At 41.0% G+C, this 24,439-nt stretch overlaps 1 protein-coding gene across 6 annotated transcripts; it reads right to left on the reverse strand.

The window, feature by feature from the left end:
* Nucleotides 1-349: 349 nt before the first annotated feature.
* LOC110501665 (T-box transcription factor TBX15) lies at nucleotides 350-24,110 on the reverse strand. 6 transcript variants are annotated; one of them, XM_036959020.1, is made up of 8 exons: nucleotides 23,587-24,110; nucleotides 16,630-16,837; nucleotides 13,980-14,102; nucleotides 10,718-10,901; nucleotides 8,324-8,491; nucleotides 5,153-5,217; nucleotides 3,785-3,906; nucleotides 350-2,376 (listed from the first exon to the last, which is right to left on the reverse strand). In XM_036959020.1, exons 1-8 carry the CDS (start codon nucleotides 23,786-23,788, stop codon nucleotides 1,559-1,561), a joined length of 1,890 nt encoding a protein of 629 aa, XP_036814915.1. In that variant the 5' UTR covers nucleotides 23,789-24,110; the 3' UTR covers nucleotides 350-1,558. The 6 variants fall into 6 exon arrangements, with proteins under 6 accessions (XP_036814915.1, XP_021435050.2, XP_036814916.1 ...); XM_021579375.2 differs by having other exon boundaries at nucleotides 14,001-14,102; nucleotides 23,587-24,109; XM_036959021.1 differs by having other exon boundaries at nucleotides 10,730-10,901; nucleotides 23,587-24,109.
* Nucleotides 24,111-24,439: the final 329 nt, after the last annotated feature.

The raw sequence follows: 24,439 nt of genomic DNA on the forward strand, positions 1-24,439 counted from the left end.
TTTAATTTTCAATCATTTGGAATACAAAGGATAAAAACATGTTTTTGCTTTGTCATTATGGGGTATTATGTGTAGATGGGTGAGAAAAATATATATTTAATACATTTTTTGAATTCAGGTTGTAACAACAGCATGTGGAATAAGTAAAGGGGTATGAATACTTTCTGAAGGCACTGTATACCATATATATAGATATATGGTAGAATATCATAGTAATCAAGTTCTATTTGCATGGGAAAATGTCAGGGGATGCATTTACTCTATTGCTTGTGTTTTTGTTAGTGGTCCACTTTTTTGAATATAGGCACATCTTACAGAGAGTGACAGCTGTAAATGAATCAAAAACATGTAAATGAATTAAAATGTTTATTGAACTTTTGTGTGCTTGGCACCTGTATTTACAGTTTTTTAAAAAGGCCTTTCAAAATAATAATTTTGCTATTTCCATTTTTTCTCACATTTGTTTTCATGATAGATTGGCCCATATTATTGTATTATTGCTTGGCACTTAAATACAATTATCTACAACACACCAAAACATACTATAATTACTCTGTTTCCTATTCTATCTTTATAACCTTTCACACAACAACTGTAAAGCTTATGGTTTTTGCTTGCATTCGCCATCTTATATATGCTTTTAAAAAGGTAATCCACTCAAAAATAGTGAAGCCATTCCAGTCTGTGAGGAAAGGTGTTGATAAGATTGTGGTGATTTCACTGTATTTCACTATATGTTCAGTGTCCACATGAACAGAGCTTCTCGTCCAGCGTGTCCACCGAGAGGTGCAGGGTCAACAACTGGACCCCACTGTCAGACACACATAGTTCCTCCCTCACCCTGACCTTTAGTTTTGTGACTTCATCCTTCCAGCATGTGCTGTATTATATTATATTCACCCTCTGTGCCTCATCCATCATCCTCCCATCATCCCCGCTGAGTGGCCAGAGGGGAAAACCTTCATATTGAAGTCCTTCATATATATCTGGCACTGCCACAACCCTCTCAGTTCTCTCCCAATGTTGCCACAACGTTATGGCATAATGTTGGATAAATGTCTTGTTAAAACTAGAGCAGTGGAGGTGAAGTTTCTGGATCACACAGAGCCTCTGTCACATCCTGTCCGGGACTGGATAGAGTCCATAGCAACAAGGCTGAGTTACTGTAGACTGTCATTACTATTGCACCATAATGGGTTCACTCCTGAGAATCCCTCGACAGTAAGAGTATGTGGTCTCCTCTCTTTCACGTATCCCCCTGTATGTCCCCATGGTTGGGGTTAATGTTCTAAACAGCCACATGTGCACTGAGAGCACGGTATATGGTTCCACTTCCCCTTTTTAACACTATTGTGGTAATTAAATAACAGTTCCACCTCCGTGTTTAAAGCATGTGAGGTGAATTGTTATTTTTTTTAAACACAATGAGATGAAAAGTCTGTTTTTTGAAAGGTTCACTTTGTACCTCAGTATTACAAACAACGCTAAATGTAAAATGACTCATCAATAGCATATCTTAGTAGAAGAGACAGAACTTCTTGAAATAACAGGACAGTTTTTACACCATGTGCATTGACATCTGAGAGGAGGAGCCATACTGACGGCCATCACAGGAGCCAGCCCCCTGCTGGCCAGCGGAGGGATTGCCGATCATGTGCATGCTGTCCATGCCACCGTTGGACAGGTACTGGCGCTCGGCAAACACCCCGGCAGAGGAGGAGGAGCACAGGAGGCCACCCTGAGTCTTCTCAGGGCTGGAAGCCAGGCGAGGGGAAGTGGGGAAGTTGTATCCATACAGGTTGTAGGGGTTGTGGAGTGAGAAGGCGTTGTAGGATCCCTGCTGCACGTGGTGGTGGCCCCCGCTGAACATGTGGGCAGAAGAGGGGGAGGAGCCTGAGGAGGAGGAGGAGCCAGAGGTAGAGCTAGCTCCACCCTGCATCACATACTGCAGCTGGGATGCCGGAAACGAGGTCAGCTGACTTCCGTAGGCATCCATCTTCCCGCCACCGCTGCTTCCAGACAGAGGACCATGACCCCCTTGCATGCCTGCAGCGATCAGGGAGGACGTCCTCTGGGGCAGGAAGGATTCAGACTGCTGGGTGGAGGCCACAGCGCTTCCTGCTGCTTGGAGGCGTCCATAGGAGCTGTCGGCCAGTCCCCCGTAGCCCTGCAGGGCCGCCATGTTGCTGCGGGCGCAAGCCGGATACTCAGACAAGCCCATGCTGCACAGCTGGCTCTCCCTGCAACCCACGTTGAAGGTGTTGGGGGCCAGGTGGAAGGTGGGCGGGGAGCAGGAGGGGGACAGGAGGTGGGCCGTGCCAGAAGGGGAGGGGGCTCCTGTGCTGGAGGTGGTGGGAGAGGTGCCCGTACTTCCTCCTGAAAAACACACAGGGACACACACACACTCAACGCAAAGACAGTGAGACAGAGCCAATGCTACAGAGTGAAACAACAACAGAAGCATTGGCCAACAATCACACTCAGAGTATCTCTCATTTCAGCCATTCGACCTATCGCTGCCAGAATGTCTTATTCCAGTGACTGCTGCCGTTTGATCTTAACCGGTCAAATATGAGAGCCCTGTTTAAGGCTGGTACATAAAGCCACTTAATTCACATGTATTAAAGAATTTGATATTACACTTACTGGTCAATTTCAGCTGACTTTACCACTTTCATATGCTCAACATCTGATTTTAAGGACTAATTGCATGACATCATTACTTCTTTGAAATAGTAGTATTTATTGGATCCTAAACCCTAAAATAACAGTACTTGTTTCTGAGCATAAATGTGGCTTCAGTTTGATACAGTACATGTCTGGTCAACAGAGCTCCGAGCTTGCCCCTTTTCTCAAAGAACCATGCATTCATAATTTAGACATGTATTGACGTAAAAATATGTTTTTATCTTGGCACAGGTTTACATGCAATAAGTCAAGCTTTTGGAATTGACGGATAGCTGTGGGATATCACTCAAATATTTCTTTATTGATGAGAATTTGGTCCGCATTAATTTTAATGTTAGAGAAATTCAGTTTGAAACCAGCTAAAGAAAAGAAAAACTTCATGACTCTCTCTTGGCCAGGGTTCTGATTCTGACTGCACCATATGCCTTCGATAATGTTCAGCTCAGTTCTGCAGGGTTCTGTTGGCCAGGAGAGGGGGATATCATAGTGATGTCATATTTTCCTCTCTGGTCGGGCAGGGGTTAGAGCAGCTTCAGCGTTATTGAGGGGAACTGTTGATTACCCCGCTGGAAGGGCTGTTGATTACCCCGCTGGAAGGGCATCTGGTGCCGCTGGGGGGGACAGGAGTGGAGGTGGGGGGACGACACACGCTCTAGCTCCGAGCACTTACTGAGTTCATCAGCGGCGTGAGGACTCTAATTAATGTCTAATAGGTTTGGAGGAGTTTGTGATAACAAACAGATGTCGGGACAGACAAAATACTGAGTGGTGTAACGTCATCATAACCTCGGAGGAAGGAGCGCTGAAGAAATTGGCTTGCTTTAAAGCATCGGGGCCTGTGATACGAGCCATGACCAAGACGCTGAGCTTTCACTGATTCCACTCGTGTCACAAACCCGTCCAAAAGCAACAGGGTTAATTTAATAAAAAGTTCAGCAGATTCCAAGTTAGGTGCCAAAACAGGTGGTGATGACCAGACCGATGAAGAGAATTGATGTGTTGTGAGGTAAAGGAAAGCTATGAAGTGACAGTGAAAGAGTGTATATTGTAGAAGATTGTAGAGATTAGGCCATAGTTTAGAGACAGTTGTACACACCTTGCTGTTTCTGCATGTTGGTGAAGTCCTCAAACGTGAGTGTCCTCACAGGCGGTCTCCAGAATGCATAGGTCTCCATGATCGCCTCTAGCCCAGTCCTGTGTGAGAGAGAGAACGAGAGACTGAAACAGTGGAGAAAAAAAAAAGGGGGTCAGTGTGAGGGACGGATACATAAAACATAACAAAGGCGGGGTAGGAGAAAGAGGAAGGAAGAGTTGTGATGGCAAAACAGATAGTCGAAGAGAGAGAGAGGGACATAGAGAAAGGAAGGAGTGTAAGTGAGAATGAGAGAAGAGGGAGGAAGAGAAGTAGAGTCAGACTGAGAGGAAACTGGAGCCATTAAAATGTGCAGGTTTTTACTGTGATCATAAATCTGAGTGACGTTTCATCTAGAATCTGTACACGGTTCTCCTTACTGCATGATTTACTCCCGTGTGCGCCGCTGGGCCCTGTCCCAGGGAAACGAGGGCCTGTCCCGACCATGTTATTTTAGGGCCAGTAACTCCAGGGCCATTCCAGCTCATTTGCGCGCTACGCTAATCACACTGGCCCTGGCCATCAGTGCGCTCATTCATAGCGCTCAGGACCAAAACCCAACAAATGAGCTCTGCCCTGTTTTACCTCATAAAGTCAAATGTCACCAGTCAAAAAATCTGATTGATGACAATCATAATTTAATGCCTGAGAGAGCTCTATATTAAGATATAAATTAATAGAGGGGAAACAACTCAGTAGTTAATTAACGAATTAGCTTTAGTCATATGTCGTTTTAATTCATTTCAGTTCGCCATAATGTGGAATAACTGACAGCTTAACAGTGATGTAGTAAATTACTATAATGCATTGGTATGAGTAGTTAGGGGGATATGTGTGAGGATAAATACATTTTCTGTCTATAAATATCTTATTTCTACATAATCTTTTCATCTGTAGTTTTCTGCAATGAAATTCTAACGCTAGTTCATAAATCATGCACTGTATTGTTTGAAAAATGAAAAAATATGTCTCAAATAACTGTGCCGATAATGCGCTCCAGATGGGAGGGGAGCTTTCATGTGCTGAGGGTCTGGTTCAGTGTTTCCCCTGTTACATATGATAATCCGGACTGAGAGAGGGAGCGAGAAAGAGAGAGAGCTCTCCCCTACCCAGAACCTGTGTTTCTATCTCAGATCTAGTGGGGTTTTCTTGGCTGGGGAGAGAGTGACTAATTTTATATGGAGCAGCATATGGGATTAGGAGGTATCTCCAGGGGATTATTACCATATTAAAGGCCACGTTGGACAAAAGGACAGATTTGCGGCACACAGCCTGGTGAACGCTGAGACAGGTTGCATTACACGGACCTCGGGTTAGTGGAGGAATGTATACCTGTTTCTACCTGAATCCCGAAATCCTTTAGCAAATGGGTTGCGATCAATCTTTAGTCTAGTTATCTGCGGGAAAGAAAAACATGACAATCAAAACAAATGTCATACATATGACCGATGCACATGTTAGAGAGGGGGGAAATGTATCAGTATAAAGATTTCAAAGAAATCAAAGGGGAAATTAAGGAATGTATGAATAAAGCAATTCATGAAAATCTTTTTTTTAAATGTAATAATAATAATAATAATAATTGGTCATTTTCCATTCATAAACTGAATTTAAAGAGGAACTCACACCGTTTTAGCACCATACAATTCCTTAAAATATGTTTATATACTGTACACCCTTGGGAAGAATATGGTGATTTTTAAAAACTTTTTGACACATTCATAGAATATTTTGGGAATTTGTGAAAATGCTACAGTAATATGAGTGGGAAAGCTGCCGTGCATTTGGGCAATTAATAGAAAAATAAAAACAAATAAAAACGTATCTGTCTTGTCCAGGCCCAGACTCTACACAGTCCGGTGCACCATAACCAATCAGAGTTACAGTTGGCGGTATATGCAAATAATTCATTGCCATACTGGGGTATGCCATTCACTTTTAACTGTATGTTTACAGGCAGCTACAACGACTTTAGAAAGAGCCAGATGAGCTAACATGAAATCTAGTGATGGATAAATGTACAGACAAAAGGGGAAACCAGTATCTTTGGATAAACTGTCAAATGTTTCAGCATGTAGTTGGACTGAGAGGATGGGGAATAGTAGCCTGCTCGCTTGCCCTATTGCAGCCTGCCTTCCAATACCTACTTATGTCCCATAACCTATGTTTTTGACAACTGAATTGGATTTATTAGCTTGCTTGCGTGGCTGCATATTTGATCGATGACAGATGCATTTGATTGACAAATAAGAGTTTCCTGTGGTTAACAGTTGTTCAAGTTCAGAAGCGAGTCACATTTCTTGTTAGCTAGCTAATCAAATGACACCTGCAACTTAGCTGTCGCCACCTAAGCTGCTAAAAACTTTTTGGGGAAAAGTCTGCCATTTACCTACTCGTCCGAATGATGACATTACATCCTCCCAGCAGCTAGCTAGCTACATCAAAGCTCTGTGTTTTTAGCTTGCTAAATATTAGCCACATTATATAGCCACGTTATGACTCATGATCATTGCCCATGATAGTTTGATTGTGTTGAGATATCCACCTAACTTTCACCCTTTTTGCATCAACCAAATGGCTTCAGGATCCAAACAATGCATGATCTGTGATTTACAACCTGATAGCAATCTTTATTTTTGCTGCCAAGCATTGCATTGGTTAATTACAGTTGAAGTCGGAGGTTTACATACACCTTAGCCAAATACATTTAAACTCAGTTTTCACAATTCCTGACCTTTAATCCTAGTAAAAATTCCCTGGCTTAGGTCAGTTAGGATCACCACTTTATTTTAAGAATGTGAAATGTCAGAATAATAGTAGTGAGAATTATTTATTTCAGCATTTATATCTTTCATCACATTCCCAGTGGGTCAGAAGTTGACATACACTCCATTAGTATTTGGAAACATTGTCATTAAATTGTTGCACTTGAGTCAAATATTTCGGGTAGCCTTCCACAAGCTTCCCACAATAAGTTGGGTGAATTTTGGCCCATTCCTCCTGACAGAGCTGGTGTAACTGAGTCAGGTTTGTAGGCCTCCTTCCTCGCACACGCTTTAACAGTTCTGCCCAAACATTTTCTATAGGATTGAGGTCAGGGCTTTTTGTTGGCCACTCCAATACCTTGACAGTGTTGTCCTTAAGCCATTTTGCCACAACTTTGGAAGTATGCTTGGGGTCATTGTCCATTTAGAAGACCCGTTTGCGACCAAGCTTTAACTTCCTGACTGATGTCGGGAGATGTTGCTATATATATCCACATCATTTCCATCCTCAGGATGCCATCTATTTTGTGAAGTGCACCAGTCCCTCCTGCAGCAATGCACTCCCACAACATGATGCTGCCACCCCCCGTGCTTCACGGTTGGGATGGAGTACTTCGGCTTGCAAGCCAAACCGTAGTCTGGCTTTTTTATGGCAGTTTTGGAGCAGTGGCTTCTTCCTTGTTGAGCGGCCTTTCAGTTTATGTCGATATAGGACTCGTTTTACTGTGGATATAGATACTTTGTACCTGTTTCCTCCAGCATCTACACAAGGTCATTTGCTGTTGTTCTGGGATTGATTTGCACTTTTCGCACCAAAGTACGTTAATCTCTAGGAGACAGAACGCGTCTCCTTCCTGAGCGGTATGATGGCTGCGTGGTCCCATGGTGTTTATACTTATGTACTATTGTTTGTACAGATGAACGTGGTACCTTCAGATGTTTGGAAATTGCTCCCAAGGATGAACCAGACTTGTGGAGGTCTACAAATTTTTTTTGAGGTCTTGGCAGATTTCCTTTGATTTCCCCATGATGTCAAGCAAAGAGGCACTGTGTTTGAAGGTAGGCCTTGAAATACATTCACGGGTACACCTCCAATTGACTCAAATTATGTCAATTAGCCTATCAGAAGCTGCTAAAGCCATGACATAATTTTCTGGACTTTTCCAAGGCACAGTCAACTTTGTGTATGTAAACTTCTGACCCACTGGAATTGTGATACAGTGAATTATAAGTGAAATAATCTGTCTGTAAATAATTGTTGGAAAAATTACTTGTGTCATGCACAAAGTAGATGTCCTAACCGACTTGCCAAAACTATAGTTTGTTAACAAGAAATTTGTAGAGTGATTGAAAAATGAGTTTTAATGACTCCAACCTAAGTGTATGTAAACTTCCGACTTCAACTGTATATTAATCATGCATTGATTGCATCCATCTATTCTGCAAACAATACCTGACTATATGTAATGGAATTTTGAGTCAAATATACCCCTTTTTTTTTAAACCTCTTACAAAGTATGTTTTAAGGCATAAACTGTGAATTTGATATTTTGGACTGATATTATGATTGTCTGTTTATTTCATTCATATCTGCAAAGTAGTTAAAACGGTGTCAGTTCCGCATTAAGTTCACTTCCAGAATTGACTCCAATTAAACTTGAATTGACCCTGGTGCAGATAAACCAATTGAGTGGCAACAGCATCGTAGCAACAAAGATAAAAGTGTCTGGCCTCAGACCTGTTGGTTCTGGTAGGCCGTGACGGTGGTGAAGACAGTCTCAGGGAAGCTAAAGGTCTTCACTCCCTCTCCGCTGGGAACAGGCTTTGTGGGGGACAGGTCACTGCTGAAGTCCTTCCTGATCACATGGACACGAGGCTGGTACTTATGCATGGAGTGGAGGATGATCTGAAACCACAGAGAGATCGTAATGGTTACATTGTGAGTGCATGTGTGTGCATGTGCCTATGTGTGTCTAAGCAAGTCTGAGTTCATATCAGGGCTGTATGATTAAGAGGAACACAAGTCCACACTTATGATAAGAGAGGTGGTAAGGTAAGTATTTAACACCAGAGAGCAGAGCCGAGGCTTCAGGCTATGGCGGCCCAGCCTTCCCTCCGGCTCTCTGTCTGCTCTTGATTACAGCCCGAGTGAGAAGCCTCCCTGGAGCCACAAACAACTAAGGGGGTCATTTCAAACAGATTGGTGAAACAGTAACGAATAACATTGACAGTAAATGTAATATTCCAGCCCCCCATCCTCTTCACCTTTCCCCCTGCTCAGCCCAGGGGACCCCAAGTCAGGGCCAGGGTTCTGGGTCAGGTCAAACCCTCCCCAGTCACACATACACACACTGAGCTCACAACAACACAGAGCAGACAAGGGACTTATCTGACGGATCTATTATCAAAACAATACATCTAGTAGTGTCCTTAAAATAAGAGGCCTACTGTAGCAATAAAGTGATTTCAGTTACATATTTATTACTTATTTATATGAATAACAAGCAAAAGCCAATCAGCTTGGTTAATCACCTGTGCGTCAATCTAAGTAACATAAAAAAAAAAACGTTAGTTTAAACTAGAGATATCTTTTTGCATGGGCTGGTCTCAATTCACAGCATCCCCCTATGTCGGCCTTCTGCATCTGCAGTGGAAGGTGGCTGAGCTACAGCGGTGTTTGTCAGACCATGAGACAAAATTGGTCTTCTCACGAAAACATCTATACTATTGTGACCACTATATGGAAAGGGGAGACTCTCTCCGTTTTGGTCTACAACCCCCACAAGTGTCACGGGACTCGTCTGAAGGTAACCCATACAAATGAACGGAAGTATGGAGGTAGTTTTGCGACAACAAAAATAAGGGGTTAAACTAAAATATTTCCTGAGCTTTCTTATATCTCTTAGAGACATAGAACAGACACTTCAAAACCTTATGATACATTTTTTGTCTGTCTTTTTAAAAAAACATTTATTAACATTTATTCAATGCGTTTCTATGGGCTATAGCAGTAAAGACCATATTCAATATTTTATCCCCAAATAATGTATACCTAAAGAGGTCCTAAAGTTCTAAATCAAAAAGCTAAATGATCCATGGTATGACCATCTTAAAACAATTCCATATGTTAGCCCCTCCAACGGCTTAGACTTTTAGAGTTTTTTAAGAACCAATAGCCCTGCTTATGTGATTCAGAGGGGTTGGGTTAAATGCGGAAGACACATTTCAGTTGAATGCATTCAGTTGCACAATTGATTAGGTATCCCCCTTTCCCTTTATTATAGCAACCACTGTTAATGGAGAGGTTTGATACTATGGCAAGACGGAGGAAGAAGAGAAGAGCGATGGGACAGATACCCGCCTATTTGCGGTGAGGTTTCCCACACATGAAGTTCCAAAGTTAATTTCCTCTCGCCTCGATGCCTTCAGCGGAACAAAGGCCTTATGACGCGGCTGTGGGAGAGAAAGGGGCCTTGCCTGACTCCCCCCCCCCCCCCCCCAAAATATGTACCCACTGCTGCATCTAACACCCATCTGTTATTACGTTTGTCAGAAGCTGTGCTAGCATCAGCTGGCTGGTCGGAAAACAGGCCCATAGGAGGACCAGAATGTGCCGGCCCATCATTGCCTCCCTAAGCTACATGAAGCCACTGGCATCCATTTTGAGAGAAGATTCTAAAAACGTATGTATCTCTCCATCATGGCTAGGGAGGTTGGGTCCATCTTGAGTAATTACATTACCTGGCATCCCTACATCAGGACCTCTATGGAGAAATGGATTTGCACTGGCTCTTCTGACTGTTTCAACAACGTCAAGGCCCCGTAATAAAAGCAATCTGGCCTGTAACAGCACGGACTTCATGTCATGAGGAGATCCATCTTGTGCCATAACTACATCAATGCCGATCAACTATTTCAGCATCAGTCAATAAAGGCAGCAGTCTTCTTCTCTAAGAATAGTCTTATCTACACATGGGTGGGGTGAAGTAAATTCCCATATTACAATGTAAAACACTTTGAGAAATACTGAAACAGTACAATTACTTATGTCTTTGTATTAGTGTCCAGGTGTAAAGGTGTACAGGTGTAGGAGGGAGGCAAGAATATGGTGTGTCAAGTTAAGCCGGCTCACCGGCTCACTCACATGGCCCTGGTCGTCCAGCTCATTGTTGGTGAGTTTGAGTTTGTCGAAGCTGACCACCTGCCTCATCCAGGTGTCTCCAGAGGCCAGGGAGTCTGGGTGGATGTAGACCCGCGGGGGCACGGGGGAGTCCGCGTTCCCCGCCACCATCCACTTGGAGCTGTGGTACACATACCTGGAGGACAGACACACAGTGACAGACGTATCAGCACCAAACCTTATTTCACATTTGGTTCTCTGTTTTTTTTTTCCACAGGTTTTGCACATGTTATTGTGAAGCATTGAAGTCAGGGAGTTCATGTGTTGCAGATGCAGAGCTTGCTCACAATAGAGACATCAAATATCCCCACACATACTACACATGCTTTTAACGACATATTCACAACTAAGCTCAGTCATAACATTTTATGTTGCATTGCGAGTTAGGGTACAATATGACTGCCCCGCCCAGCATAGAGCATTCCCCTCACTGACTGACTGAAGCAAGAGAGGGACTCCAATCCACTGTAGCCCCAAGCACAGCTGTTTTCCTTTAGTTCTGGCCATGCGCACAGTTGAAAGTGCTTAGCTGCAACATCTCTTCCATAGTCATCACTGAGTGGTAAAACATGGACAAAACTCTAATTTGGCCTCTTTGTTATTGTCTAGCAGCGTTACACCACCCTCTCGGTCTCTCTCTCTCTCTCTCACACACAGAGCCTTGAGCACCCTGAAGACACATGCACACTCTCTCACCTCTTTAGCACACAAGAACACACACACACAACACACACCAGACCAAACAAACACACAGAATGCCCGCCGTTTGTGTAATTTCCTGTTTGGATTGCTGTTTAGGGTTAAGTTCCGTGTAACAGGGAAAGTGTTGAAGAAGAGAGAGACCTTAGCCCCAAACAGGACTGGAAATTTGATTAGCCCCCTTTCATCTTCCATAAATCTGCCATCTGGCTCCAGCACAATCAATAAAGATCTGACTTTATGTGACACCATTCGGACAGATGGGGGTAGCCTAGCCCGCTCACCCAACACCACACAATTTACACACTTTACACACACACAGACACACACACCCCCACACACACACACAGACCACAGACAACATATGTATGCATACAACTCATCAAACAGATATATACTTTTATGGACAAGAAATTCAGACAGACACACATTAAAATACTCACACACACTTGCCAAACCCGGGCTGTACTGTATATTGGGTTACCTTAACTGACAGAGTAAGTATCACTATTACATTTCCCTACAGCAAGGTTCCCCAACTGGTGGTCTGCAGGCCGAATTTGGCCCACACATGGTTTTATTTGGCCCCCCAGGTTTTCTGAGCAAAAATAAGTATTATTATTTTTATTTTAGGGGGGACATAAACGAATGTAAAAACACCAGGTAATCGCCTCCAAGTGATTTTAATGTTTTGAATATTCCCAAATATTCCCTTGCATAATAGCGAGACACGAGCTTGTTTACAAAAGTAAGCAAGGTTTGAAATTATAATATTTTAGTCAAATGTTATATCTGTTTGGGCTTGCAGTCAATTTGCAGTCTAAAATTATTTATAATTATGTTCTGGCCCCCCGACCATCCGCTCAAAACAAAATGACCCGTGATTGAATCTAGTTGATCATTCCTGCCCTACAGGGTTGACTGGTGTGTGTTCAGAGTTTACATCATTAAGTAAAGTCCTTGTATGTGAACATATTTTCGTGTGTGTGTGTGTGTGTGTGTGTGTGTGTGTGTGTGTGTGTGTGTCTGTGTGTGTGTGTGTGTGTGTGTGTGTGTGTGTGTGTGTGTGTGTGTGTGTGTGTGTGTGTGTGTGTGTGTGTGTGTGTGTGTGTGTGTTTGTGTGTGTTTTCAAATATAGAGGACAAAGTCAATTTGAAGAGCTAGACAGTGCTGGTGTCTGCACTTTTTGTTTGTGATTCAAATTTAGAACATACCAACTGTCCACATAAAAGACAAGTAAAATATGGAGATTTAACGAGCCCAGTATAAACGAGACACTCCTGAAGAGAGGCAGAGAGCCTAAGTAAAGCAAGTCAATTTCAATAAAGACTATTTCCAGACCCCAACTCTATGAGAACTATGAGACATTCCAGTGACAGCTCGGAGCTCAGTCTGCAAAGCCCTGTGGTAAAGTCCCCAGCCAGGAAGAAAATCCTATTTAATTTTACAAGATCTTTTGGCTTCTCAAAATCCTCCATAATATGTTGGTTCTCTAGACCATCCCCTCGTAGACAAACACTTCAGTCAGTGAGAGAGCCAGGGTTCTACGATCCTTCAATGGCACATTTACATAATCAAACAACTGGGGGAAATAATATGAATGCATTGTTAAAGTGGTTCCTCAGTGTTCCATTCAAAAAAACCAAGTCCTGTTTCTCAAATAAAATGTAAACATAGTAAAAAATATCTGTAACAATAATATAACATAAATGCATGTTATTGATATATAAACTGAAGATGTACACTGTGAAATTAGAAAATAAATGTAACAAATGCATTGTAACCCATCTGTAGCGCTGCTATAACATTAATGCAACTATGACACTTTGCCACTTGTCTGTCGCTCTGCCACGTCACCAATGTATGACACATTGAACTGCGTCCTTCAGCTGAGGTAGTACATTAAAACAATATCTTACGGCATAAAAATTGTATTCCGCCATGGTCAAAGAACCAGGTTTAGGGTAGAAAGATGTTTTGCCATTTCCATAGTGAATAATGCTATCAATATTATGGTCTCACTCTAACCATACACACATATGATAAATAATTTTAATTCTCCTCTCCTATGGTCTCTTTCTCTCCAGACATTGTGCTCTATGCCAGAAATTCATTCAGATACTTTGGCCGGAGATATCCATCATAAAAACCTATCCCCAAGATGGACAACTGTAAAGGTCATTGTTTCAGGTTCCATTCAGATTTATGTGCATATCAGCATACCATTTGAATTTTGCAATGATCTGTGCATGTTGTTTGGGGTTCATGAGGACGACTCTCCATCTTAAAATACACAACATCTATTTATCAGCTATGTTGTCCAAATTGGGGGTAGAGCCTATTTTGGTTTGACTGAATAAGAACATCAATCTCAGACATGGATAGTGTAATGTTCCAATAGCACATGTTGTGTATATATCTGTACATCACCGTGCACACACGATAGTACACACCCATCTGAATGAGTAACGGGAAGATAGGAAATGTTAGGAAACGCTAATAAGTGTGAGCATACCTTAGGAAGATAGGAGCATACCTGTATCTCTTATTGTCCACAGGAACAATATCCATGGCTATGTAATACTGCTGATGGGGGTCCAGACCCACAATCTTTACTCTCATTGCAGGGAACATCCGCCTGAGAGAGAGAGCGAGAGGGAGATTAGCAATATAGCTTAAGTTTAATATTATATTATGAGTATCAGCATTACAAATGGAACCCTGCACCATGTAGACATTAAGTATAATTCCACTCATGCCACTAGAAATATACTATAGTGCGCCATTGGGCATGGTTTAAAGTTTGACCAATGTCTTGCCAGTCATATAGCCAATTTCCACCCCTCATCCACTCATAACAGCGCCACAAACATAATTTTATGATAATTCCTTAAAATGTCTGTATCAACATTCCACGGCTTCATTAAATAAATATTATTCAGATTAAAGAAAGTAGGTCATTTCATCCTCAAAGAAGATTAAAACTGTTTTAATGCACGAGCTGGCAACAAACTCACTCTTCCTTGAAAATATGCACCCAATCATGAGATGTTTTTTTTTTGGTAATTCGATGCAAACCAAACCAGGAAAAACAAAAAAAAAGTCATTAAAAGTAGGACTACATACACAGAGACATTTTCAAGTTAATTCCTCGTTTTACACTTCAAAAGCTGCATTTTTCTTTTCATTTAAACGTCATAAATCTTTGCCCTCATAATGACAAATAAGTTCTGTTTTCTCACTTTCTTTCTCCTCTGAATTTATAGGGTTATTATTAGCAGAGGCATGAAATACACGCAGCTAGTCGTTTAAACTATATTGCCTTTAAACAGACACGGATTATATATATGGGGCTATTAACAACGTAAATCTGATTCATGAATATCACGAAAACAACGTTGATCATATATTGTTTAGGTAAGTCAGATGTATAGGTTAACTGTAAAGTTGGCGTACATGTGTTATTAAAACAGAAGAACAAACGCGAAAATACAATACAACTTTAAAATCTTGTTATGTAATTTGATAGAGGCCTACCAAAAGAAAATTAAACACGCAAACAACTTGGCCCTTGCCATTTCTCCATAAAAACATGTCGACTAATTGGTCAGCTTCAAATAAATTAAGATACATTGACGAAAACAATCAGTGGATAGCCAATCTAGTCTAAGGAAATGGAAAGCATGCTTTTCCAATTAGAAGACTAAGAGAAATATGCCGCATCCCCGTGTTAGGCCATATATAGCCTATACTGCTTTGCCCTAACTCCCTTCTAATGCATGACACATATACAGAGGAATCATCATAGGCCTATGTTTGTTAAATGTGATTAATATCATACTATTTTCTGTTGTTAAACTTCATAATATGTTCTGTTATTAAAGGTAGTAGGCCTATATTAGCCTAAAAGTAATAATAATATATGCCATTTAGCAGACGCTTTTGTCCAAAACGACTTACAGTCATGCGTGCATACATTTTACGTATGGGTGGCCCCGGGAATCGAACTCGCGGCCCTGGTGATGCAAGCGAGATGCTCTATCAACTAAGCAATACAGGACCATACACGGTTACAAATGTGGAAAAATCAAAAGGCTTGATGCTGATTGACATAAAATGGGAGCCTGAAACATACCTAATATTCCAAATTAATTACAACTATTTTGAAATGGGCAACTGGCTAAATCGAATTTCACAATCCAGAGTAAAATAAAGTGGCCTTTGAAACTAAAACCTGTTAGGTTAGATTTAAGATGAACACCATCTATATTAAACCTAGTTTTGAAATAAACAAATTATGCATTATAAACTATAGGCCTACAGAAGACCATATGCTTTCAGTGTTTTTCGTTTGTTTTATGGAGGAAAAAGTCATAACCGCGACCGCTTTATTGCTAGGCCTACTTCGTGAATCAGTCGACTACATAAATTCATCGTCCGCCTATTGCTTGATCGTTAAATTCAAAATGGACGGGAAATACCTGGTGTTCCTGGCGAGGAGGGAAAGTCTTCATGAGAACAGTGTAGGTTAAGTTATATGCTCGGTTTGGGTTGTAATTGCTGCCTGTTACGTTCCCCAGTACGTAACACTGCCCAAAAGAGCAAGAACCGAAAACATGTTTCAAAGAGATTAATTAGAAACAGTTCCTTTCTTCCCCGGCTATTCTCTGACATCAGCCATGGAATACCCTCATACGTCATTTATGGCCTGTGATTACAGAGCGGCCCTCTCGCGTCCGGAGCCCTTGCCCCCATGTGCAACCCATTAGCACCCCTCAAAAACATGCGTACTACAGGGGTAATGCATAGCGCACGGGGATATTTTGCGCAAAAGTAGGCAACATGTGTGTCACCTTAGAAAAAAGGTGATATCAAACCTAAAAGGGTTATTCGGCTGTCCCCATAGGAGAACCCTTTGAATAACCCTTTTTACAGGTAGAACCCTTTTGGTTCGAGGTAGAACTCTTTTGGGTTTCATGAAGAAACCTTTCCACAGAGGAACTAAAAATGGTTCCACCATGAGCCAAAAATAGTTATCCTATGGGGACGGCCGAATGAGCCCTTTGGAACCATTTTTTCTAAGAGTGCATGCATGGTAGGTGCAAGAAGAAAATATATTAATCAGCGGAGTCCTTTAAATCATAAATATGCAGCAGCTGCTTTACCTCCCGGCTTTAGTGATGATCATCTCCGTGCCAATTTCATGGAAGCGCTTCCAGAGGTCCGCGCACTGCAGCTCCACCTGAATCTCCTCCATTGAGGCAGCGGGAGACAGCTCGCAGGCCGCCGGGGCTAGGTCCTCAGGGGAGCCGAAGGAGCACGACGTCCTCTCCGCCAGACCCTCGCCATCTGAACCCGGGCTCGCCTCAGAATCTGTGGAGATTTACAGGATTAGGAAAAAATGTAGCCCCGGTAAAACTGGGACCTAAGGAAAATTAGTTGAGTATTGACCGTTGAGGCGAAATCATCTGTAGCATGAACTCCGAGAAAGCACCGAATCTGACTCACTCAAATCATATGGGTTTGATTGGATTTCAAATAATAAAAAATAAATCTGACTCTAAAACGATTCCATTTACGTTTGAAATGTCATAAATTGTCCACAATAGTAACGCTTGCATCAAATGAAATGCGCATTTTACAATTTTTTTTATATTTTTTACAAAAATTCTAAAAGCTATATTTAGCCCAACTGATTGTCATGCCAACTACAAACTACTATCATTCATATCACTATGTCTACAAATGTCATATATTACGATGTCACATAGGCTATGAAAAGAACCCACAACAAAGTTAGGAAAAAAGTTATATTTTCCCCAATGGAATCTCTGGCAACACAATAAGAACAACAACAATAGCAAAATAAATGTATAACCTGCATATAGAACTTGAATAGTCAAGGAATTTTTCCAGAATAACTGTTCCAGATCTTAACTTCCAAATAAACCTATAGGCTTACATTACTACTGGCTTCAGCATTTTATATTTGACATTGACAACACTATGTAGTGAAAAAAAAACATTTAGCCATGTATCAGCTCATAAATATATATATTTTTAATCTATACAGCACACAGTAAAGTTATGAATTGTATATTTCAATTTCTTATTAATGTACTTGTCTCTGTTATTATGTGCCAATATGTAATATTATATGATTTATTGAGGGCCCTGACATGAGTAGGTTGCTTTGGCAGGACACACCATGCAAACAGGCTTTTATGCAGATTCAGGACTGCTGAGAGACTGGAGTGTGGCCCAGGACTAACCACCAAGTGATCACGACCCCAAAACAAGAGACAAGAGCATGGAGTGGAGACATGAAGACACTGCAGGCAGGACAGCTCTACCCCAGAGACAGAGAGGAAGATGAGAGAGGTCCATAGAAGGGGAGCGAAAGAGTGAGAGGAGAAAAAAATCATTTTCATCATCCTCTTGAGAGATCCTTTCAGTATGATGGCAGTGATGACTCTCTTTGTGTGAGCCAAGGAACATGGTAAGACAGTGCAACTGTTGATTGGCCCATACAGCCATCATGCATCCAGCAGCCATCAGCCACACAGCGGGCCAGGCCAGAGATCTGGGCCTGCTCAGAGCCATCATGGCTGCTGCTGCTGTTGTCTCGGCGCTTTACTGTCATCAAGCTACACCACGTCCATCCACTAGCACTCAGAGTCACCATGCTGTCCCTTACATGTCAACAGACCAGTCCCTGTCCTCCACCGCTATCCCCCTGTCCCCCTCCACACGGACAGCCTGCTCTCAGTCACACCCACTATAACCAGCAGGAACAGAGCAGAGCTACAAAAGTGTGAGAAGAACTACACACATCTGTCCCACATTACACAGGATATTGCTGGGTAGAAAGACGCATGTCTTGAGAGAAGGGGAAACAATGAGAGAGATGGAGTGAGCGACAAATAAATAAATATATTGAAGAAAGTAGCACCTCGTGGCAGCTTACAGATAGAAAGGTGGAAGCAGAGTCAGAAATCTGGTACTAACCTTAAGTGCATGACTAATGCTGACTAACTAGCCAATCATAGACAGTAGCCAACCTCTGCTAAACTGTGGAGAGCAGCAACCACTTTTTCAAAACCCAAATGAACTATCTTGTGGTTAGGCACAAAGAAATCAAGCGGTGAGCCTCAATGGAGAACATAGATCTCCTCAACTGATATGTCTACCAGGTCTAAAAAAGATAACAATAATGCCATTTTCTGTTTGTCAAAGCTTGGGTTCACACAGGAAATCGAGCTAGTTGAATGTGAATAATAACGGCTTGTAGGTGCAAAGAGGAGGGATTTCAGCTAATTATTCATACACAAACTTATTCACTATGTGATTATCTAATTTGGACAAAAATGTTACGAATAAAATCGCAAAGACCTTTCTATGGAAACAAGTTTATGAATAGAAAATGCATTTAATAGAGTTGTAACAGAGTGGGCAAGTAGCAATCTACCAACCTTGAAATTGCAGAGTAACCCAATCCACAAGAATCAGAACCACCTGTTTCCGCCTGTAATTAATTCAGGCCCATGTTAGGGAGAGGCAATAAAATAAGGATTAAACCCTTTTAATAGTACAAACATCTGTTGGCTTGGAGTTAAGCTTTTCTCAGAGGCATCATTTTAAAAGTTGGGTTTCTAAGATACAACATTATTTAGAGACGATCAGCAGCAATTTGCATTTTGTGAAAGAGGAATCATCACCCCAGAAGTACCAAGTGACAATTTATATATCACATATTAGGCTATATCATATATTATTATATAGAATAGGTTAACAATATTGAAACCTCAGAGCTATATGAAGTACGGACAGAATAAGATTAAACATTCTGTCACTTAAAAATCAGTGTCACTCCATAGACTAAAAACATAAAACAGTCTACATGGTTATCCATAATATAATTACAGATTCTGAGTGAGACAGACTACTGTTCAAGCCTTATAGGCCAGTAATAGGTTTAAGAGTGAGATTAAAGATCATCTGTAGTGATATATTTCACAGTCTGGATATTTACATTTATTTGTAAATCCATAAAAGAAAAGCAGTCTCTCTCGCTCAAACTCTCTCTGACACAAGCAAGCGCGCGCACACACACAAACTGCTGACAGTGCTGATGTTTACATTTAAGGTAGGCAATGTAATATTGGAGAGGTTAATTCTGCAGATAGGCCTACATGTGCTTGTCTGAAACAAAGGTAATGTGTCATACATGCTGGCTCTCTGGGAAACGGGATTGTTATTCATCCAATTTAAACTATTGAGTAGGGGTGGTTTTCTTACACTTTATATTTTTTCCCATGACGTGTCTTTCAATGAGAATGTTGTTTGACCATGTCGGTTTGAAAGACTCACATGGAGGCAAAATCATTATGTAAAAAATCTAAACCGCACAAACTGACCACAAAGACTAGCTGTTATCAGTGATGGCTGGTCTATCTATACGTGTCAACTGGAGGCTAGTCAAGATTGGATACTCAAACTACTTGCGACTCTGCCAGGAATATGGCTCCTAAATTACTTGGAGCTCGCGAGACAACGTTCCTTTTCAATCAACGACGACTCTAACTTAATGTAAAACCGTGGAGGATATATAACATTTCCTTAACTGACTGAATCGCAGTCAATGGTAGTACTGAAACCCTGCATCTCAGCTGTGAACAAATTTAGTTCGGTCCTCCGCATTTGTGAGGCATCCCCCAAACGCACAACACTTGCTGCTGCACTTCACGCGTCAGACAAGAGCCTCTGTGCATGAGGTTCAAGTCATGTTGCTGTAGGCAAACCACAAAGCTTTGCAGTTCTAAAATGAACTGTACAATTAGAAAATAAATGTGTAGGCCTAGATCATTAAGCCATGCACGTGACGCTAAATTAGGTTCTAATGAACCAAATAAGATATATATTTTCTATGTATAGGCATATAGTATATAATGTGGGTAGGCTATTAGTTTGAGATCCTTTTAGATACAAAAAAAATGTAGGCCTATAGCCTATTTGATAAAAAGCAGGTGGGACTTCGCTACTAGGCCTATTGTGAATCCAATTGTAATGGGGATTGTAATATTGAGATGTTGGTTTACGTGTCTGTTGAAATTCAATGTAGGCTAAACTGAGCTGAGAGGAGATAGCAATTCATATTAGGATTATGATTCATATTTGCGGCCTGGGAGGGTTAGAATGGGATAGAGAATATATCCATCATCATTCATTGATGTATTTAAAAAAGTAAGGATATTCAAACTCAAAGCTTCGAGATTGAGTCATTCATGCTAGCTTTTGACATAAATATCTCTTCGATGAGTTCAATGTTCTTAAATTCAAACCTACCCAAATCCCCCAAGACTTAGAAAAGACGAGAGTCAATTGATTTTGTGACATATTCAATAACTTATTAGTTCGTTTTAAATTTGTATAAAAATTAAGTCATAGACGTCTTTGTAAATAATTTGGAAAAATCTAGAATTAAAAATGATATGATATGCCCATCTTGAATCGAATGTGACTTGAAAATCGGGATAGCCCAGGCTACTTATTATTACAACATTTGCAACAAAGAAAAGCAAAAACAAATGGTTTACCTAAATATAATTGCCATTTAGGAATATCAAGTGTTTTGACAGTAATAAAAAGCCTGCGTGATTCATAGGCTTTAAAGATTAGCCTGAGCCTTTTGATTTTGCGATTTCAGATTTACAAAATTAATATTATCAATTTTAATTAAATAAACATTGATATCCAATTTGCTTAAATTGTCAAAAATGGACTGAAAGCTGAGTTGATATTTTCCGTAGCCTTATGGCAGAGGTTGCGTGTCCATTCCATTTCATATAGATACATAGTTTAGCCTATATTATTGGAAAAGTAAAGTACTAAAAGATAATAATAAAAATAGTTTAAACGTAGGTCTACGTTTTATTGGCCTATTGTTTCCCACATAGGAAAAGGGATGGAGTTAGCCTATAGGCTATAGATATGCTTCACGAAATTAGAATAGAAAATACAGGGCACACAGGCTAACCAAGTGAAAAGAACAAGCACACAACAGGCCTACATTCAAACAAACTCTCTTCACACGAAAACACACGCATTGTGGCATGTGATGGCTAATTTCTATATATTGTGCCATGCGCCAAAAATTCAGAATTTGCATTGAATCACAGAAACCAATGTAGGCCTTCATAATCTCAGCAAAAAAATTCCCCCAATTCAAAACCATCTTAAGTGAATATGAATTACAACTGACCATGTCTCCACTTAAGTCACTGGCATGGCCAATTGTTTTGTATCAAGAGAGGCACGCGTGAAAGAGAGCCGGAGCAATTTTATGCAGCTAGGCTTCTGTAAATGGAGAAGGGACAATGGCCCCACATGCAACCATCATTTTGTACCCATGTGTAGTAATTTGTGAAACAATGGTAATATAACTTTTAACGTAACCGCTTATGATATTTATGATCATAGGCTGTATCACATCCGGCCGTGATTGGGAGTCCCATAGGGCGGAGTACAATTGGCCCAGCGTCGTCCAGGTTTGGCCGGGGTAGGCCGTCATTGTAAATAAGAATATGTTCTTAACTGACTTGCCTAGTTAAATAAAGGATACATTACAATAAATTAAAAATTAAGGAATATAACTGCGCAAAAATAAAATTAACCGTGCTCTGCTGCAATAGGCTACTGCGTTTTTCTGGGTGCGTCATGGCTTAGTGACGCCTCGATCAGACCGACAGTGACCTTGCATTCTGATACACCAGAAGAACATTCAGTTCCATTTATCCAAATATGGATCAAATTGCATGCGTAGATGTGACAGAAGTACACTGAACAAAAATATGAACGCAACATGTAAACTGTTGGTCCCATGTTTCATGAGCCGAAAGAAAATATCCCAGAAATGGTCCATATGCACAAAAAGCTTATTTATCTCAGATTGTGCGCACAAATTTGTTTACATCCCTATTAGTAAGCATTTCCCCCATGCCAAGATAATCCATCCACCTGACAGGTTTGGCATATCAAAAAGCTGATTATAACAGCATGATCATTACACAGGTTCACCTTGTGCTGGGTACAATAAAATGCCACTCTAACATGTGCAGTTTTGTCACACAACACAATGCCATAGATGTCTCAAGTTGAGGGAGCATGCAATTGGCATGCTGACTACAGGAATGTCCAATAGAGCTGTTGTCAGATAATTTAATGTTAATTTATCTACCATAAGCCACCTACAACATCGTTTTAGAGAATTTGGCAGTATGTCTAATTGTGCTCACAACCGCAGACCACGTTTGCTGATGTCAACGTTGTGAACAGAGTGCCCCATGGTGGTGGTGGGGTTATGGTATGGGCAGGCATAAGCTCCGAACAATGAACACAATTGCATTTTATTGATAGCAATTTGAATGCACAAAAAATACTGTGATGAGATCCTGAGGACCATTGTGAAGCTCATTTTTTATTTTTTATTATCTGTGACCAGTCTGTGAAATCCACAGATTAGGCCTAATGAATTTATTTCAATTGACTGACTTCCTCATATGAACTGTAATTTAGTAAAATCTTTGAAATTCTTGCATGTTGCGTTAATATTTTTGTTTAGTATAGCAGCAAAAGGTGAATGTTGAACTTTTGTTGCACACATATCCAGTAAAAAAAATGTAATTTATGAATAAAGTTTGACTGCAGAATTTATTATGCCCCATTGATGCATTGTCCCTGTCGATCTGACCGAGGTGTGACAGGCCTATTCATTTGTTAAAGTGATGGCATTTATACAAAATCAATAATTTGGGGTTGGTTAACTCCTTTGATAATTTATGCAAAGTTAAAACACCACTATTACGGTTTAATAGTTACGCTTTTTTAAACTACATACATATTAATTATGGACACTATTAGCCTACAGATGTTATTATTCCACATTAGTAGGCCTATCTGAGGAAAAGGTTATAACTAGTTATCTTTGAAATGGTGATGAAATAGTAGCCTTTTCTGTATTCCTCTTTTCCGTGAGATAGGCCAATCCGTAGTTTTGTTTTGGAAGCATAACAATATTCAACAAAAAAAAAAAAAAAATGAAGTGATGGTGGTTATGCACTGACCGGGGTCGATATCCAAACAATGCACAGGGTCGTCGCCGTCTCCTAATTGTCCGTTGTTGGCGAGGCTCTCCATAGACAACTCCAGATCCTTTTCCTCCCAGCCCCGGAGCTTTCTCTTCTTATTTGACCCGATCAGGGCTTCCACCGAAAAGGCGTGCGCTCTTGAGCTCAGAGCAGCAGCAGATCGCCTTCTGTCACTCATTTCTCTCAAGGCAAATCCACCAGAGGGAAAACAAAAACTCCGTCCACGCAGCGAGCACAAGGAAAATGCACACGTCAATGTTTAAAACGGTGCAAAAGTCGCCAATGACGAAAGTAATCCAAAAACTATGTCTAGAAATGGTGTTTCAAACCTCTAAAGATATGATACGCCATCCCCACGGCGCATTTAATTGCTCGAAAGTTAGCATTAAATATATTCCTGGCTATCTACCGCTTTTTGTCTCTCCGTCCTGCTCTCCTGCCTCTTTCTCTTCCCCTTTCTGTCCTTCTCCCCTCTCTCTGATTGATACTCACTTCTGGATAACTTTTTTTTTTAAGCGTTAAGGGCAACCCTTTCGCTCACTGTCAAATCGCACACGTCCAATGAGAAGTTTGGAAAGAGAGAGAACCAAAATCTGTTAACCAATAGCAAATGAGAGAAACACCAACTCCTGAAGCAAGAATCCTAAACCCGACCCTTGTAACTGACCATCCAACACCGAATTAACATCGTCAGGGCTTTATGGGGGAAAAATAGAACTAAACGTATTTCATAAATATTATGGCCAGCTACCTGCGCCCATGTCCCCCTCCTGCCCCCCATCCGAACCTCCTACCCCCTCTACAAATATGTTACTAAGATTTACTTGAA

This window comes from Oncorhynchus mykiss, chromosome 22 (genome assembly GCF_013265735.2).
Source record: "Oncorhynchus mykiss isolate Arlee chromosome 22, USDA_OmykA_1.1, whole genome shotgun sequence".
Taxonomy (NCBI): domain Eukaryota; kingdom Metazoa; phylum Chordata; class Actinopteri; order Salmoniformes; family Salmonidae; genus Oncorhynchus; species Oncorhynchus mykiss.

What these genes read in the sequence shown, in the direction of transcription:
- LOC110501665 (XM_036959020.1), bottom strand. Translation starts at nt 23,788, where the DNA reads ATGAGTGACAGAAGGCGATCTGCTGCTGCTCTGAGCTCAAGAGCGCAC. An exon ending in TTGTTTGGATATCGACCCCG is followed by an intron (nt 16,838 to 23,586) that starts GTCAGTGCATAA and finishes AAATCTCCACAG; the next exon opens with ATTCTGAGGCGAGCCCGGGT. An exon ending in CGGGATTCAGGTAGAAACAG is followed by an intron (nt 3,907 to 5,152) that starts GTATACATTCCT and finishes CCACTGTTTCAG; the next exon opens with TCTCTCGTTCTCTCTCTCAC.